This window comes from Xiphophorus hellerii, chromosome 13 (genome assembly GCF_003331165.1).
Source record: "Xiphophorus hellerii strain 12219 chromosome 13, Xiphophorus_hellerii-4.1, whole genome shotgun sequence".
Classification (NCBI taxonomy): Eukaryota; Metazoa; Chordata; class Actinopteri; order Cyprinodontiformes; family Poeciliidae; genus Xiphophorus; species Xiphophorus hellerii.
Genome location: NC_045684.1, coordinates 4,525,074 through 4,542,368, shown reverse-complemented (window position 1 = coordinate 4,542,368; position 17,295 = coordinate 4,525,074). Strand labels below are relative to the sequence as shown.

The following is a 17,295-nucleotide window of genomic DNA, read 5'->3' as shown; positions in this document are numbered from 1 at the left end:
TGAGGCTAGCTCATAGACCTCTTTGACAGTCAGCGTTTTTGACGTATCATGGAAACAGAGGCCCAGGTCATCACAACAAAGACTCTGGTCTTTCCAGAATAAAACATCTCAACTGAATGCACACCATATTTCTTCTGCTATCCCTGCTTCAAATTTTTTTTAATCACATTGAAAAAAGCAATTTGCATTCTTGAACCTTTGAACTCACTTATGTCTTCTGTGAAAGCGGTGGTTCAATTCAATCCTAATATGAGCTGCAATAATGAGAAAATTATTGGTAGGAGGGAGTGCATTAAAACGAAACTCTGAAACTTTCATCTCAGATGAGGTTTAAGACACAGCTTAAGCTGCACACCAAGTTTAATTACAATATCATCATTTGAGATGGACGAATTTGAGTTTTTGTTTTGTTCTAACTATACTAGTTAATTGGACCAGAAAGAAGAATTATTTCTGTTTTCTACCAGAAAATTTTGAAAAATCAGGTGGTGATCTTAAGCTAACAAGCACACATTATGTTATGGAGTAAGATAATGAGCCAAAGCACATCAATAATTCCTCCTCCTCATAACTCAAGAAACAAAATTATGATTTTAAGGCCCTGTCAAAAAAAAAAAGAGACTAAAATTAAATTTAGATGCTCTGGTTTGCTCTTAAACAGGTAGTTAATGCTTGAAAACTCCTTCACATTGATTTAAAAAACTCCTTGTCATTTCTCACAGTCGCCTGATGACAGTCGGTGATGAAATCAGTTATTAGGTTTGGGGGGCAAATATTTTCACATGGGGCCTGAATGTGTTTGACAGCTTTTGCCCAATTATGCATCTCTCTTCTCATTAGAGAGAAAGTTGTCAAATTTGATCAAACTTATTTGATAGTTTGAGCTGAAACATGTAAGCATGACAAAAAACATAAACCATAAATATTTAATAAGGGGCGAATAATTGTTCACAACTTTGCATATGGGACAGCTGACAGTGGATGTGTGAGAAGGAGTCTTTACGGGTCAATACGAATAAATCAAGGTGGAACTTGAGTTACATCTGGATTTTAGAACAATTAATGAATTCACTTTCAGTGTGGGGACCCATGTATTTTTTTTTTTTTTGCTGAAGTTACTTAAATTTTTGACAATGTGTTCACGCACATAAAGTGTGTTTGTGCAAACGTGCCACGGCAGGAGACAGGAGACCGGGGTGTGCGTGTGTGTGACGACGGTATACGGGGAGGAAGAGAAAGGGAGAGAGGGAGCGACGCGGATGACACGCACACACTCTCCCCGTTTCTCACATACGGAGGAGAGAAGGACAGAGAGGGAGACAAGAGTGGAGAGACGCGGAGCAGAGGGGAAAGCGCACGGAGAGATCAGCGGAGAAATGCCCGCTGGACGGATGGATTTTATTCTCCCTGAGCTGTACGAGCCTTTGTAAGACAACATGGGCTGCATTGGATCCCGGACGATCAGTAAGGACACGCCGCTTTCTGTTCTGCCATGTGGAGGGATGGATGGATGGGTGCGCTTAGAGAATGAAAAGACAGAGGAATTCATTGTTAAAGAAGTGAAATACACGTTTATTATATCCCTAGAGTTGGTTTGCAGTGAGTTGTTGCTACAGAAGAGGTTTTTTTTTTCCTGTGTTCTCTGGGGTGCAGTGAATTTATAGTTTACTGTAGGAATTACTGTAGCACCTCGGTGTGCGTGTGTGTGTTTTGGGGTGTTTGTGAGGAGGGGAGAGGCTGGACAGACAGGCGGCAGGGATGTGAGCAGAATAAGATACCTCTTGACGTTTTTCCTCTCCACATGGATGACACCAGACATGCGGCCAACGCGCGCGCTTCTCTGTGACAGACAAGGAGAAAGAGGGAGGGATGGAGAGAGACCTCCGCCTTGACACGCCGCTAAGGTCATTCCATGCTGGGTGTCTGAGAAAATTTCCCCTCCGTCCTCCCCTTGCTGTCTCCTCCTTCCATCTTCCACTCGTTCTCACCCCTTCTTTCCTTCCAGTCCTTCCTCCCTCCATCCTACTCTCCTTTCTCTCTACTGTGCGTCATGCAGCGACGTAATATATCTAAGATACAGGGTGCACGCTCCCCACAGACACACACACACGCACTCACTGACACTCCGGGTTATAAGAGGGAGGCTAGGTGATTGACTCTAACAGGATGACTCAGAACCTGGCTGGGTAAACTCAGGTGTGAGCCTTAAACCCTCTGCGCATGTAGGTCAATTCTGCAAAGTCAAAGGTGAAAACTGCTCACACACTATTCTCTGCTACTGATTGAAGATCCTAGCTTTATACATTAACTTTATTTAACTGGCATTTGTCGGTTCATCTTTGCTGGGAAACACGGCAAACTGCACATATTTTTTTTTTTTGTCTTGGTTGTGTGTCTTTAGGTTGAGTTCTTGAGTCTTTTGAGTCACTGGTGGTTTCAGCTGCACACAGCTGATGAGGCTTAGATTTAGCATAGATTACTTGCACCTGAAACTTTCTATAAAATCAATTCAACTCACTTTACATATAGATTGCCACCTATAGCACAGTGTTTCCTGGTCAGTGGTTCCATTTTCTTGTAAATGATTATTTGATACCCTTCTAAAGCAAGCTTCCATGTGCACATCACTCTGGTGACATCACATTAGGTACCTTATTGAAGCTCTTTTGCATTTGAATGTTTTCAGTCACATTCCTCTTTAGCCTGCAACCAGTCCCTTGTTCTATGCTTAGCTTTGTACAGAAGGTCTGGATGCTCAGCTGTTCAAAAATGATTGCTTTCTGGATGCTGTTGAAGTTTTAAACAATTGGATCTAATATTATCCAATTGCTAACATTTGGCCATGATGTATTTAAGCTTGATTGTGAAGGAAGCTACACTATAATGTTCACCGGAAATTGGACCTTTGCAAAACCCCTTGGGGAGTAGGACTATGTGTCACATCTTTGCCAGCAATAACATTTCTTAAGCATTCTTATCAATTGCTGAATATCTGGAAGTTTGTTCAATGCGGGCTGAGTGTCTTCATTTACTTCCTCCTATGCTATTGCTAACTACGCACCCACCGCTTCTATCCAAATAATAAACTTGAATGGAACCCAGTGTTTAAAACTGGGTTAAACAGTTTTAACTGTTTTAACCCATCAGTTAAAACCACCATAAATGCACCTACAGTTCATCCTATCGTTCCATTATAACACCAGATGGAAAACAGATGGGAAAAGTCCCATCACCTGGCAGGTAGAAAGAGAGAAGGTGTGGGTTAAGGAAAAGTAGTGCAGGTTCAGACCTCATCCAGTGCTACTATTTAAGCTTAAATGCAACACAAATACTTTATGGTTTGTTTGTAATAAAGTTTACCAATGCCAGCTGAATACCTTATTTCTTGTGACTTTTGTAACAGCACTGACCCAAACACACACAAAGCAAACGTAGTAGTGTTTGTGATCATCTCTCTCTCTCTTTCTTTCTCTTGAGGCCAAAGAAGTTGATGTTTGCTATTAAATATAGTAGCCCATGTTACCTCTTAATGCACTTAAATGCTAATTGTTAAAATGGTACATGATCAGAAACTTCATGCAAGCTTTGGGAAGGGACAGCCTTCACCATGCAAGACTCTGGAAGTTTTGCAGATATAAAATCTCCAGGGTTTGCAGACTGTATCCTGCAGACTTTCCCTACTTTCATATTTGCTCTGCTAAGCTGTTGGAGTCTTGCACACTCATCAAGATCATAGTTTTGAGAGAGTTTCTCCTGCCAGGCTTTAAGCCATGTAGTTTTATATGAAGCATAGCTGTTTGGAAGGTACATTTGTGGGAAATGTTAATGTTGGAAAAAGAAAATAAATGATTAATTGCTCTCTCAGTTATGCGCGGGTTTCACCATCTGACTTTTTAAAAGCCAGATCAGGAAACCTTGGGACAACGGTGTGCTTTCAAGGTTTTTTGCCACACATCTACATCTGCATAAACAATTTTTAGACCTCCCAACATAACATTTTGAATGTTGTAATAATGTGTGTCATTATGAATAAATCTGGCTGAAAAGCATACTGTCATGGCCAAACTGTGTAATAGCTTCACTATTGAGCAGCATCTGCAATCTCAAGGGAATGAAAAGCTTTAAAACACTTATTGAGTATACCTATTGAAAAATATGTATATATATAATTTTTTAGAATCATATCCATTTGGAGTCTAAGGTGCGGTTTTGAACCAAGAAGATGTCAGTCAGTTCTTCTGATCCTATCCGTATAGAGGTTTGTGCCACTGACTTTGTATATCACTAAGTACAGTATGCATTGGAACACAAACTGCTCCTGACAGTTTAGGCGCTAAAATCTGTGGAGAGAGCTAAAGATAAAGTTATGGGAAGGAGGTCTTCTGATCTCAAAGACTTAGAGCTCATTTTAAAAGATCAGTTTTCAAAAATACTAGTGAAAACATCTAGTTGACTGAGTGTCCTTGCAAGGACAAAGCCTGAACATCAAAAAAATCTTAAGAACTGCAGAAAAATGAAAGTGTTCACATGTTTCAATTGTGAAATTTGTCCTCACAAAATAGAAACTTATGATTTAGAGACCTTTTCACAACAAACACCAAGATCCAACAGACTGACTTCAAACTGCTGTCAAAGTAAAGTGTGGTCGCCCCTTCAAATGTGTATATTGTCAGTTTCCATTATGTGGAGCATGCAGCTGGAGTGTCCTGTCTTCACATGCTTATATATTCAGACACACACATTGTAGCAGTGGACGATCAACCCCCACCCAAAGTCTGCCTGTTAATGCACCATCAAAGCCTCATCAGGTCCTTTATGATAACAAATGGAGGCAGCTGGAGGATTTCAATAAATAAAAGGAAGGACAATGTGACCTTTGGTTGTCATTGAGCTGGCTGGATGGAGGACGTTGAGGATGGGGGAGGTGTATTAGTGATGACTGTTGTGGAATGACACAGAGGGCTTTTTGGGGATAGAGAGTTGAGGTGTGAAGAGTCAAATACATGCTGGTGTTTTTTTTCCTTTTTTAGTTTCTAGTTTCATAAGTGGGTTTCCTCGTCTCCTCTGGCTCTCTCTCTATCTCTGCCCTGCTCTCGTCTCCCTATTTGCAGTGTTATGAGTAGATCAAATCATACTATATGAACAATGTGCTCAGTACCTTCTTTTTTTCATGTTTAAAAATTAAACTGAATGAGCAAAGAGAACGCGCTATTACAGGGTGACTTAATAGATTACATTTTTTACATCATATACCTGCCCAGAGATCTAATTGAACGTATTTAGTTTTTCATCCAAATTTTTGTTCCTGTGTGTAAAATGCAAGGATTTGTTACTTTCCTGCACTGAGGGTACAAAACCTATTTTTACTGTACATTAAAAGAAATGCTTTATATAGTGATTGAACTCATCACCAGATATGTAAGTAATAAGTTAGTTACATAAGTTATTAGGTAAAGCATTTGATTCTGCTTTCAAACTGTTTGGAAATTGAGTAGATAAGGTTAGCTTGAACATAATATAAGAAGTTATCTAAAAGGAAAATGTAACAGAGAGCTGATGGAGGTCATTTTGATGTTTTGCTATTTTGTACTTTTCTTATTTTGATTGTTTCATATCCAGATAGTTGTCTGCCTAAAGATGCAAATTTTTGCTGCTCTGATCTAGAGTTTTCATGATAGTTAAAGTGTGAACTGGTTTGTAAAATATTACAGCTGGTAAACATTGGTATTGGCTACCAATGTGTGTGTCTGATGGAAACATAAGTTTTTTTTCACAGATCACAAATTTTTAAATGAATGGTAAATGTCTGCATTTGTCCCTGTCCCTTTATGTGCATATTATCCATTCATATTATGGATTCAGGATAAGGTCAGAAACCACATTTTAAAAAATAAATAAAAGAGTCAGATTTCTGTTTTTTCATGACATTCCAGTTGATTTTTTAAAAATTTAACATAAAATGTCAGACTTCAAAATTCTAAGTGAACACACTGTTGTACAGATACCAGATTTCAAGAAATGAGAAATGACGTAAGGCATCATACTCTTCTAATTTGAATAATATATTCATATGCAAGAAGGTTCTATTGGGGAAAAAAAATTATACTGGAAAGTTTTCTACCTTGTGCCAGCAACTAAAAAAACATATCAGTTTAGTGTGATTAAAGCTTTTTTCTTCATCTGTATTTTTTGTTGTAATATCTTAATATCTCTGATGTTGAGATATTACCAAAAATTAATGTCTGGTTGGTCCAATGTGAACAAATTAATTTAGAAGAATGTTCTGTATCTTCTATTGTTCATTTGAGGTATTCAGAATAAAATTTTAATGCATAACATAGAGATGATTATTAAAACTATAATGAGATGCTGTTGTTTTGATACTCAAAATACGGCTGCAGCCATTTTGAAGAATGGAGACTCAGAATTTCTTATTGAGCACCGACACCCTCAACAAAACTGAAGACACTAGACTGTCTTCAGTCTTCACTTACCTTCTTATGTTCAAACACCACAATATGGCAAAAGCCACAGATAGCATAAAAGTACTATTGAATAGAAGAAGAAATGTTGCAAGCCTCAGAGGTAACCAGCATGACAAAGCTTGTTAAAACAGTCCAAGTGACTAGACACCACCCCTTTCCTCCAGCTTACTGCCTGCAGAATAGCTCCTGCTGTGTTTCTTCTGAGCCACATCTATTCTAATATTATCCCTGAGAGCGAGCGTCTGCCGCTAAAAATAGATCAGGGGTAAAAGAGGGAGGTCACTGAGAGACGGAGAGAGAAACATTACAGTAAATACTGGTCAACAGTTGACCCGACATTATTTGTGTCACTTTCACTTCTCAGGCTCGCTTTGTCACGCGTCTCTTCCTCCTGGTACTCTGCAGAGAAGAATACAAGTGATTAGAAAAGCAAAGCCAATTGTGCTCTATCACAGTCTTTCCTGTTCTAGGTTTTTCCATTATCTCGTCAATGCTGCAATATCATTGTGGTTTGGTATTTTGGTACTCTATTGTTTCCCTCAGCTGTGTTTCCCGCAGAGTGCCAGTTAACTGAACTATCACTGCCTCTTATTACACTCGATTATCTTCCAGTTACAGTAAGGCTGATGTCTAGCAGTCATCACTCAGACAGCAAGACTTTCACTCAGAAAGGCTGTCAGGCAGAGAGTCACATTTCTGTCTCAGCACCTTCAGGTTGGGGTCTAACAGGCACTAATAGAAAGCATCACACAAAAGAGGGGGATTAAACCTCCTGATATGCTGAAAGACTCTGAACTATAACAGCATCCCAGCAGATACTAGACCAAAATTCCCCAAATTTGAAGTTCAAAAATAAGCCTCTTTTAATATCTTGTTTTGTCTACGTAAAAAGGTACGACCAGATCAGACATTCGAGGTCCCAAAAATCTCAAAATGTTTAGGCGCATAGTATTAACTTTGTTTTTTTTGTCATTACACCCCAAGTAAGTAAAACACTTTGATGACTTTATCAAATACCTGCAACAAATCTCAAATACTCTGGAAGATGTGTCATTGTCCTTCCACCATCTATCCCGTAAACATGTAAATAAATTCACTGAGGTTTGTGATTGTAATATGAAAAAAAATGTTAACAATTAAATATGAATACTTTAGCAAGGTGTTCTATGGAAACATCTATACATGATGTATACATTTGCTCTGTATAGTGTAGATCTACAGTAGCTGGCAGCATAAAGAAAGAGACAGAGATGCTTTGACCAAGTGAAAAAAACCCAAACATAAGCACTCACTGTTTGGCAGGCAGCAGCTTGAGTTCCACATAAATAAACAGAGGTTGGATAATTCAAGTCGCATCTGATGTGACACTCGGCCTGTGCGGTCATCTGCAAATGCAACAGGATCAGGGTCCTGCTGGTTTTATTTTTAGCTGTATTGATTCAGGTCAGTAATAGAAAATGAAGGTGACGCCTCCTTCGGGCTCTCCTTTTATTCTGAGTCTCTCCTTTCCTATTTTCTCCTCTGAACTTTTACTGCTGGGGCTCCAGCTACTCAGCAGGGAAACCTGAAGCCGCCTGATTAATTTTAAGATGCAAAGCAGTTTGAAACGAGACTAAAATGAGAAATTCTGAATGGTGTAAGAGCCAATAGAAGATTAGATCTTGGATTTAAATCCTATGATTTAACATGAGAAGTCATGTAATGATCACAAAAAATATTTAGACTTGCTCAACAAAGTCATTTTAACTTGCAACGGAAATATATAGCATTTCTAAATAGAAAAAATAGATATGTTACACATGAAAAGCAGGACTCTGTTCAAGCTTCAGCAGCCAAACTGTCCTTGGGCATTCTTTAATTTACTGTTTCCACCCACTTCCCCTCTCCAAGGTTACAGAGAGGCTGGAGTCTGTCTCAGCGCACACTCTCCTCTCATAAAGGCAGCCATCAAAACAAATGCTAAAGCTTATCTATTGGCGCTCAACATACTTTGATAGTGAGGGCTGTCTAGCATTGTTATACAGTCTGGTGGGTTTATCACTCATTAATTCGGTTCAGCGTTGTTTTGAACCGACAATGAAGAATTCTGCGAGGTTTCCATTGATTTAATAAGCAAACACAGCTGTGGAAGGACCACATGTAGCATGCTCTGAAGCACAACACATGACATTCTGCCAGTGTGAAGCTGGCCTTTGTGCAGCCTTTGTATAGGTTGGATGAGAGACAATTTGAAGGGGCAACATTGTTTGCCTCAGGGCCCATGGCACCTTAATGGAGCCTTGCTTTGGGTCACTGCCAATGTCTGTCTCCTCTAAGCGGATCATTTTTCTTCTGGTAATTTTAGAAATGAATGGTGGAGCAGTCGCATTGTTGCCTTGCGGCAAGTAAGTCTTGGGTTCAAATCCCAGCCTGGAGTCTTTCTGCATGTATGGGTTCTTATCAGGTACGTAGGGTTCCTCCCACAGTCACATCAACCTCAGCATTGTCTAACTTTACTGCGTGCTCTACATTGTCCGTATGTATGAATGGTTGTTTGTTTTATGGGTCTCTAAGCCTGTAACAATAACACATTTTACTGGATGATAAATTGTACAAGAAATTATTGTGATAAATAACTAATAATAATATACTGTAAGTTCATCCTCTCAAAGACCGATGAACTTTAATTTAGTAAAGAACACTTAACACTGGAACTGAAAGATATTTTAAATATACAAAGTAAAACACAACAACCAAAAGCAAGAAATAATAAAACAAATTGATTATGAAGCCTTTTTCTTTTATAGGTGTTTAAAATATATAGCTTTTTGGTGATATCCTGCTTAGGAAATTCAGATTTATTGTTTTTTCCTGTTGTCATTTATTAATGGTGCGATTTTCAAAAAACAAATGCACCCTCGGTTTATTAAAAAAAATGAATAAAAGAACATTCAATTTGTACATGTATTTCCAAACTGGAAAAAGTGGAAGTATTTAGTTTTGATGCATTTCATTAAAATAGTTTAAAGTGCAAGTAACCAATGTGTGCTAATCAAGGGCTAAATTGATCAATGACCAAATATTGCCATAATACTTAGAATTGCTTACTTTACAGTAGCTCACTGTTCACAAAGCCTATTTAGTGTAAACTTAGTGAATTGTGACTTTGCTGGTTTCAAGAGTTATAAGCACTTTGTTCAGTTTTAGTCCCACTAAATATATTTTTCTTTGTGTCAAAGTCTTGATTCTTACTCAACCTGTGTTTCAGTAGCTGCTGCTCAAAGTTTACACCAAAAGCTAAGATCATTCTGCTCTCCATGGCTGTTAGCTTAATACTATCATTTGTCCATTCACTTATTGGATTTTCCATGTTATTGCTAATTCTAAATATCATCCTGGACAGAACGTGATGCTTGATAAACAGCACCACATGCACATCCATTATCTAATTCTAGTCATTGAGTGAGAGGCAGGGTAGACCCTGGACAGGGCGCCAATCCATCATACGGAAACACAGAGACACACAACAATGCATCCACACACACACCTCAGGACAATTTAGAGAGAGCAATTAACTTATTAGTCTGGACTGTGAGAGGAAGCCATAGCATCAAAAAAGAACCTGCATATGCAAACTCCATGTAGAAACACTACTGACTTGACCTTCTTGCTACAAGGTGATAGTGCTACTAACTGTGCCACAGTGCAGCCTGTGTGGAAGCAGTGAAAGAGAAAACCTGTTTAAAAAGGCCATAGAATTCTTTCTTCTACTTGTCTTTATTATGAATTATTTTTGTGTGGTAGACATTCATGCTATTAAAAATCAACCTCATTATTGTCAGAATTCATGCTTAAAAAGTTATAAGCTAACATGTATTTAGACATTAGCCACAATAACAGACCTGCAAGAACTGTGCCCTTTGTTAGTACCATATTACCATATTCACATTTTCTTTCATCCTAAAATATAAGATGTTTTAAAGAATAGACAGTTTGTTGTTTTCATTTCTGACATCTGGTCACGTTACCCCACAAATATTTCTATTTCTGAACAATGTAACCAAGATGAAATGCCATAAGTCACTCACTTTTTTACATCTGCCCATTCTCCCTCCATCAACAATGGTGACTACAAGAACTGACAGTTCACTGGCTGATTTGAACATCACAGGACTTGACATGCACCCATTGCTTCAAGGTAACATTTTCACTTCATTTTTTGAGGGAGTATAAAATCTAACATATTCTGGAGGTATACTCATCACATTTTGCACAACAAGATCATAATGAACCAATCAGAGTATGAACATAAAGTCAAAAGAGGTGATAATTTGCATATCTGCATGAAATTGCGCTGATCTCAGCTGCTATTAAAGAGCAGAAGCTGTTTAACATCTGTTTTAGGTTTGCCCAGTCAGGTGTGGCATCAGCTCTCCCAGGGAAGCCTTTATGTCCCCGAGCCAAACTTAAATATTGACTTTGGTGCCTTTGGTGGGTGATGCAAAGAACAATGCTCAGTGAGCAACAAAATTTCTTAATTGAAAGGTTTTGAAAACAATGATTAAAAAAAAAATCTTGACACAACTTTAATTAAGCAGGTTGGCAGCTGAAATCCTCCAATGTCAGCCCTGTTGTTCACTATCTAAATGTATTCTAGAGACATTTTCCTGAACTCATGTCACACTGTTTTCCTCTGCTGTGTGTGGTGGGATGTTTAAAAGGTATTTATATTGGCTTAAACTTAAAGAAAAGCACATTTTGTGAAACAAATCACACCTTTTTGTGTTGTGTACTGTATATTTTTGTGCAGTACACTGCTACATCATACCTAAAGATCTCCTGACAATCTCAAATTGAAAGTTATCTTCAGTGTCTCAAATTAACACAATCATTTTTAATAGAAGTAAAAGGGATCAGATTGTCCTGCTGTTGGAGCCACTTCAAGCCTTAGGCATGGAGAGGCAAGTAAATTTTCATCAGTGCAGACAAAGCATCTGCATAATGAAGGACAGGGATAGTTAATGGTACTTATTAAAGATGCTGTCTGAAACCTGCACATGTTTCTGTTAAAAAAATTAATGACCATTTTATCCCATGCTTTTGTCTGAGTATTGTTTTTATTGTTTTCTCCATGATCACCACAAGCAGCCTGGCTGAGTTGTAGTTTATACTACATATGATAAAGAAAAGATGTGTAAAATGGCACTGCTAAAGCATTTCTTTACTTTATTTACTCAAAGCAGAATATTTTCTCTCAAGATTGAAACACCACTATATAATTTATATATATTGTAGTTAGTGCTGGGAATGATCTTTACGAACATTTTGTCTAATCCTGGAAATTTGTTTTTGTGTGGAACCTGCGACTTCACTTCACTTGCTCTGTTGTTGTTGTTTATGTGAATGTTTAACATTATCTGTCTGGCTTACAGATAAAGGGCTCCTAACAGAGTCAGTCTGACACACCACTTAAATGTATCATCTGGTGTTTAATGTGCCCTGCTTAACACAAGCAGTGAAGACAGTTTATTTTCACATCTTAACCATATGGCTCATGTAAATACACACAGCTGTGTCATTCTAAATTGATGGCTAATGTCAACCTTATCAGGTATTTAAACCTTTAAACCTACTTAGAAAGAGTTCAAAGACAGCATATTATACCAAGGCTGAGAATATCCATTGTTTTTGGAGTAATGGCAGGATACTGTAGGCTTGCACCATCTTATAGAGGAGGTTAGATTGGAGGATACAAATACAAAATCCCAGGAACATCCTTTGATCTCTGGTTCAAAAAGTTTAGTTGTGTTTCTAATCGCTGGATGTGAACATCTCAGTATTTTTGACTGCAGCTCTGATGGCTCCAACAATAGACACATCTCACTTCTTTAGTCATCATACACTTACTACACAAATTGAATAATATGCATTGTCTGAAAGTGATGGAAGGATGAAGTCCTGAACAAGCTCTAATTTCACAGTGTGTAGGGGTGATTCATGCAGGTCGGTGAAAAATGATATTTTTCTCAGTCAGTGTCATCAGAATTGACATCTATAATGTCATTAATCCTGTGGCAACTGCTTAGTGGAAATCATTGTTACTGGATTTAATTAAAATTCTCTGAATAATTACAGAAAACTCCACTTTATTGTCAATCCTATTAAACGTGTTCAAGTACCTTAAAATACATTCATAATTAGTTTAGTTTTTTATATATATATACATATAGAAAATTGCCATGTCCATCATAATATTTCAGTGAAATGTATTTTTAATGTAATCTTAAGCTTTTTAAAGTAGATCAGGGGCATTCATTTTCAGTAATTGTCCCTAATGCAAAAGTATACATACCTTTTTAAATGTAGCTAACTGCTGTTCAAATTTAGCTCAAACATAAACAAAGAAAATATGGCTTGATTTACCCATCTGATTCTATTTAAATTACCTCTTGGTCAGATTCAGATATCAGCATCTTTGTCTAAAATCTGTTCACCGTTTACTTTCAGCAACACTGACATGCTGGTAAGAAACAAGACAAAATCAAATTTGTAACTTTTTTTTAGCAAAATTTTACTTGGCGAGGTTTTGTTTGAAAATTGAAGAAGGTAAGGTAAGGTTGTCTTGGTGAATTTAGAATACAACCCACAGACATAGAGAGATGCACTGAACGGGAAAGGAATGGCTGGATGAAGGTATTGCCCCATTGAGGCGTAGTGAGCAGGACTCCCCCAGTGTTTGGTGTCGGCTCAGAGCGTCCTCCACTGAAGCGGAGGTGAGTCAGACTTCACTTCGCTTTGGATCATTGTCACAAGCTGTGTGTGTCGCTTCACACACACAGGAGCACATGTGCGAAGACAGAAACATACACTGAGCTCCCACAGGGATGGCAGCCGACAGGCGAGGGTGTGCCACAGTGAGCTGTCAGGACCTATTGTTGCTGCATCCCACAATTCCACCCTTCCTCAGACATGCACTCAGCTGTTCCCTGTGTGTATACATCAGGCTACATGTACAGGTTCATGCATCAAGGGCCACACACTGCCTTCTCTGCACGCTCTACATTACCTCCATTCTTTTGATAATTTTTCATAAGCTATTAATTCCTTTCCCTCCCAAATCTCCTATATTCTCTCATTCATTAATTCACCACCTAAATTCTGTTTCATCTTGCTTTTCCTTCCCTCTCCCACTGTTCCTGTGGACTAGACATTTAGCTGTATAGCTCCTCAGAGAGTGACTAAACTGAGCTGCACATTAAATGTTACAAGTTTTAACACAACATTGTCATTATTTTATTGCTCCAATCCTCTACTGTGCACTGAGTTCATAAAATTATTTTAAAAAAGGAAACTTATATTTTCGCTTGTCACCTGTGTTGGTTTTGATTTTATTTTTTGACTCATTGTTGAATAGTGATAATTCAACATTTTTTACTTTGGTATATTGAACATTGTGTGACTTTACCAAAGTAAACTTGTACATTTGAAAAAAAAAAAATTGCAATAATTATCACAGTTATATAAAATCACTTGAACAGAAATACAATTTACTATGACAGTAATGTCTCCTAAACCTGTTCAAGATGTATTGACTGCATGAATTCTGAATTTTTTTCTTAAACTTAATCATTTCAATATCTGATCGTCTTAATATTACCTCTTGTTAGACACAGTTTTATCATCGTGGTAACTTCCAGTTAAAAATATATCCCAAAAAAAGAAAATGAGCATAATCCTTTATTATTGGTTGTTACAGTTTCTTAGACTTCTGGAGCACTAATACCTCGTTAAGACTTGCTACACTCTCAGATGACATTAAAATGAGTCTGCAGAAAGTATTCATACATGAGGTCTGTTTGAACTTAAATGTTGTTTTTGGAGAAGGATAAAGACAATAGTAAAGATTTTCAATGTGTTATGTTTCAAAATTAAGTGTTAGATGAAATGTAAAAAAAAAATAAAAAAATTTGAAGTATCTGTCCAGTAGGGTGACTGAGGTAAAAAAAAAAGAAAGAAAATATTTGGCTTTATTTAGGATTGAGGTGTAAAGGGTCATTTTGGCAGATTTTAACAGTTGTAGGATTTCTTTTTTGTCTTTGGTAAAAGACTACAAGTTATATCTCCCACTTGGGCTAGACTCGCACGTTTGGCTTGGTTGTATTTACCCGGAATGCCCTGCACTATAAATCACTTCCTGTTTTGGGAGCGGTCTTCAGTGCACTTGCATATGCATTTGAACCACACCAGAGTTCACTTTAACAAACCGAGACCTATAGGTTTTTAACCTATTAAAAATCAGTTTTTCAAAAATGAAAAATAGATTTCATTTTTTGGCCCACATCAAAGTTGGATTACATATTCACTCCTCCCCAAATGAACCGGATATTCTAGGCAAATGAGTTTGTGAGTTAAAGTGGACTAAACAGGGCTGGTGTGAATGCGCCAAGGCAAGAGAGTTCTTGAGGACCAGGTTGGGGGACCACCAGTTTATCGCAGCTGATTAGTAATTAACAAAAAAAGAACAATCACAGTAACAAAAACCATGAACTTTTTGATATGAAAGGAAAACAACTGCCTGGAGGATTTATCAGTGGAAACATGTTTTCATAGATGTCCATAAATTAGATCTGAGGTCATACAGAAGGCACTCCTTTTCATATCAGCTGGGCTTTTGTTTTGGTGCAACTCCACTGCAGAGTGTCTGGATTTTTGCACAAACACTGCTGACCTTTTCCTCAAAGGTTAAAAGCCTCACACATAGTGTACCAAACCTCAGAAGCTCCAAGCTGCATGTTTACACACTAACAAGCAAAAATTACTCTGCAGTCCCAGAAAAAAACAAAAAACAAACTGTAATCACAATCAGACTGTGATTAATTACCAAGTTTTTGGTAAGTCTATAAAAAAGAATTAGCATCAGTAACACAGAAATTATTCTAACACTAAAAAATACAACACCTTTCTTGTATACGTACATTTTAACTGTATGGACAACTGGAGTTAGAATATGATTTTATATATTAATAAAATACTAATATTTCCAAACTATGCCCTGCCCCAATGTCTAGAAAATGTCATTTTCTTACCTTTTTCCTTACTTTCTCACTGTTGCATTATTCCTTCCTTGTCTTTCCTTTCTCATAATGTTGAGCAAAACTCCTTTTTTGTGCAAGAATGTTACAGTTGAATGACCCAACTTGCAACTTCTGTAAAGACAGAGGAAAGAAACTTTACTTAAAAACACAGGACACTGCAAAAGTATTTAGTCTGGAAAGACACATCTGACAGGGGAAGTGGCAGATGAGTTTAGACATGAAATGCATGGTAAAACACATCTGAAGAGAGAAAAGCAACAGCAGAGATCTGAAAGTGAACAAAGGAATGCAAGAAGTCTGCATGCACTGAGAAAATGAAACACAGCAGAGGTGAGATCAGGCCTAAAAAAAGAGATTGAAAAAAAGACTGAAGAAGGAGCAGCTTTACAAATTAACATTGAGCAATTTTTTAACACCCAGTGTAAGTAGATTTGATCTAAATATGAAACAGATAATTTGAATGAAAAAAAAATCAAAACAGAAAAGATAATTTGTTTTAGAGGATATCATTTGTATTCTCTAAATACAAATATTTATTTATTCTCTTTATTTATTCTGTTTTGCCTCTAACTTATCTGCTGTAGTGCGTTCTGCTTGCCCTGTCAGTATCCCCAGCAGAGCTATACCTTTTGCCCTGCCATGAGTCTGGGTCAGCATTTCTACCCCAGGTTGCTTCCACACTATTCCCTGATCTCTGTTTGTTGTTTGAAGACTTTCCCATTTTATCCACCCCACCTGCTCTTTCCCTCTCATCTCTCCTGTGGCTTTGGGAGGAAGCTCCATCATCTCAAGAGGTCCAGAGGTGCATGCATGGTGGAGTTACAGTATGTGTGTGTTTGTGTCTGTTTGAAAGTGGCTGAGTGCATGAGGGTATGTTGTGTGAAGTAAATGGCTTCAGGGATCCCCTGGGTTAGATATCAAATGTGCTCACAGAGAGCAGAGTCATGACTAAGACTGCATGCCTTTCATTAACACAGAGAGAGGCAGAGACAGGGAAAGATTCTGCGAATGGAGCTTGCAAAGTTGAACAAGTCAACCTACAGTAACTCATTGTTGTGACAGAAATGATATCCTTAAATTTTGCTATATTTTTAAGTTCTTCAGTCACTTCCCATGAACTGACGTTTGTGAAAGTCTGTGTTTATTGCTTGTCCCTTTTCATTGCTTCCAATTCAGTATCTGTTCTGCTCTGTTTTAAACAGCTGTTTGGATTTCTGTATAACTAGACACCTTTTGAGCTGCAACCCATTCTGTACTTTGAATAATACCACTTTGTGTCCTGCAGTTTCTTTTTCAACTTCACCGTAAACTGTGCCAGCAACAAACCTGATGTTTTCTCTTGTAGAAGAGTAGAAAGCATTTTTAGGTTATAAAATCCTCAGTGTGTCTACATCCATTAAGATAAATGCATATTAGAGCGGAACAGCTGCTGCCTTCCATCTTAGTTTTGACAGCAGCTTCAGCTTCACAAATTTATTGAAGGTTTTTGCAAGCCAGGGTTTCTGCTGCCCGAAGTTGGCCCTGAAAAGATCTAACTTCATCCCTCTGTCCATCCACTGAGACATGAAGAGACCGAATTGACACCTGGATTAAGGTGGTTACATGTCAGAAGATGCTGCTGCCATTGTTGCCACTTTGCTAGGCCTGATTGAAGTAGAGCATTTTTGTAATTTAGAATTACTATTGCTGGCCATTGTGCTGAAAAAACAAACAATTGTTTGTTAAGAAACAATCAT

At 37.8% G+C, this 17,295-nt stretch overlaps 1 protein-coding gene across 8 annotated transcripts in view; it reads left to right on the top strand.

Moving 5' to 3' along the window:
• The first annotated feature begins 1,267 nt into the window (after nt 1–1,267).
• The window catches only part of LOC116731316 (uncharacterized), a 43,568-nt gene continuing 27,540 nt past the window's right edge, over nt 1,268–17,295 (top strand). For 6 of the 8 annotated variants that reach the window (XM_032581037.1, XM_032581033.1, XM_032581038.1 and 3 more), the window contains exon 1: nt 1,270–1,464. In XM_032581037.1, coding sequence (XP_032436928.1) covers nt 1,437–1,464 — 28 coding nt within the window. In that variant the 5' untranslated portion in view covers nt 1,270–1,436. Of the gene's footprint in view, nt 1,465–17,295 lie in introns of all 8 variants that reach the window. The other 2 variants (XM_032581034.1, XM_032581039.1) reach the window with 2 other exon arrangements.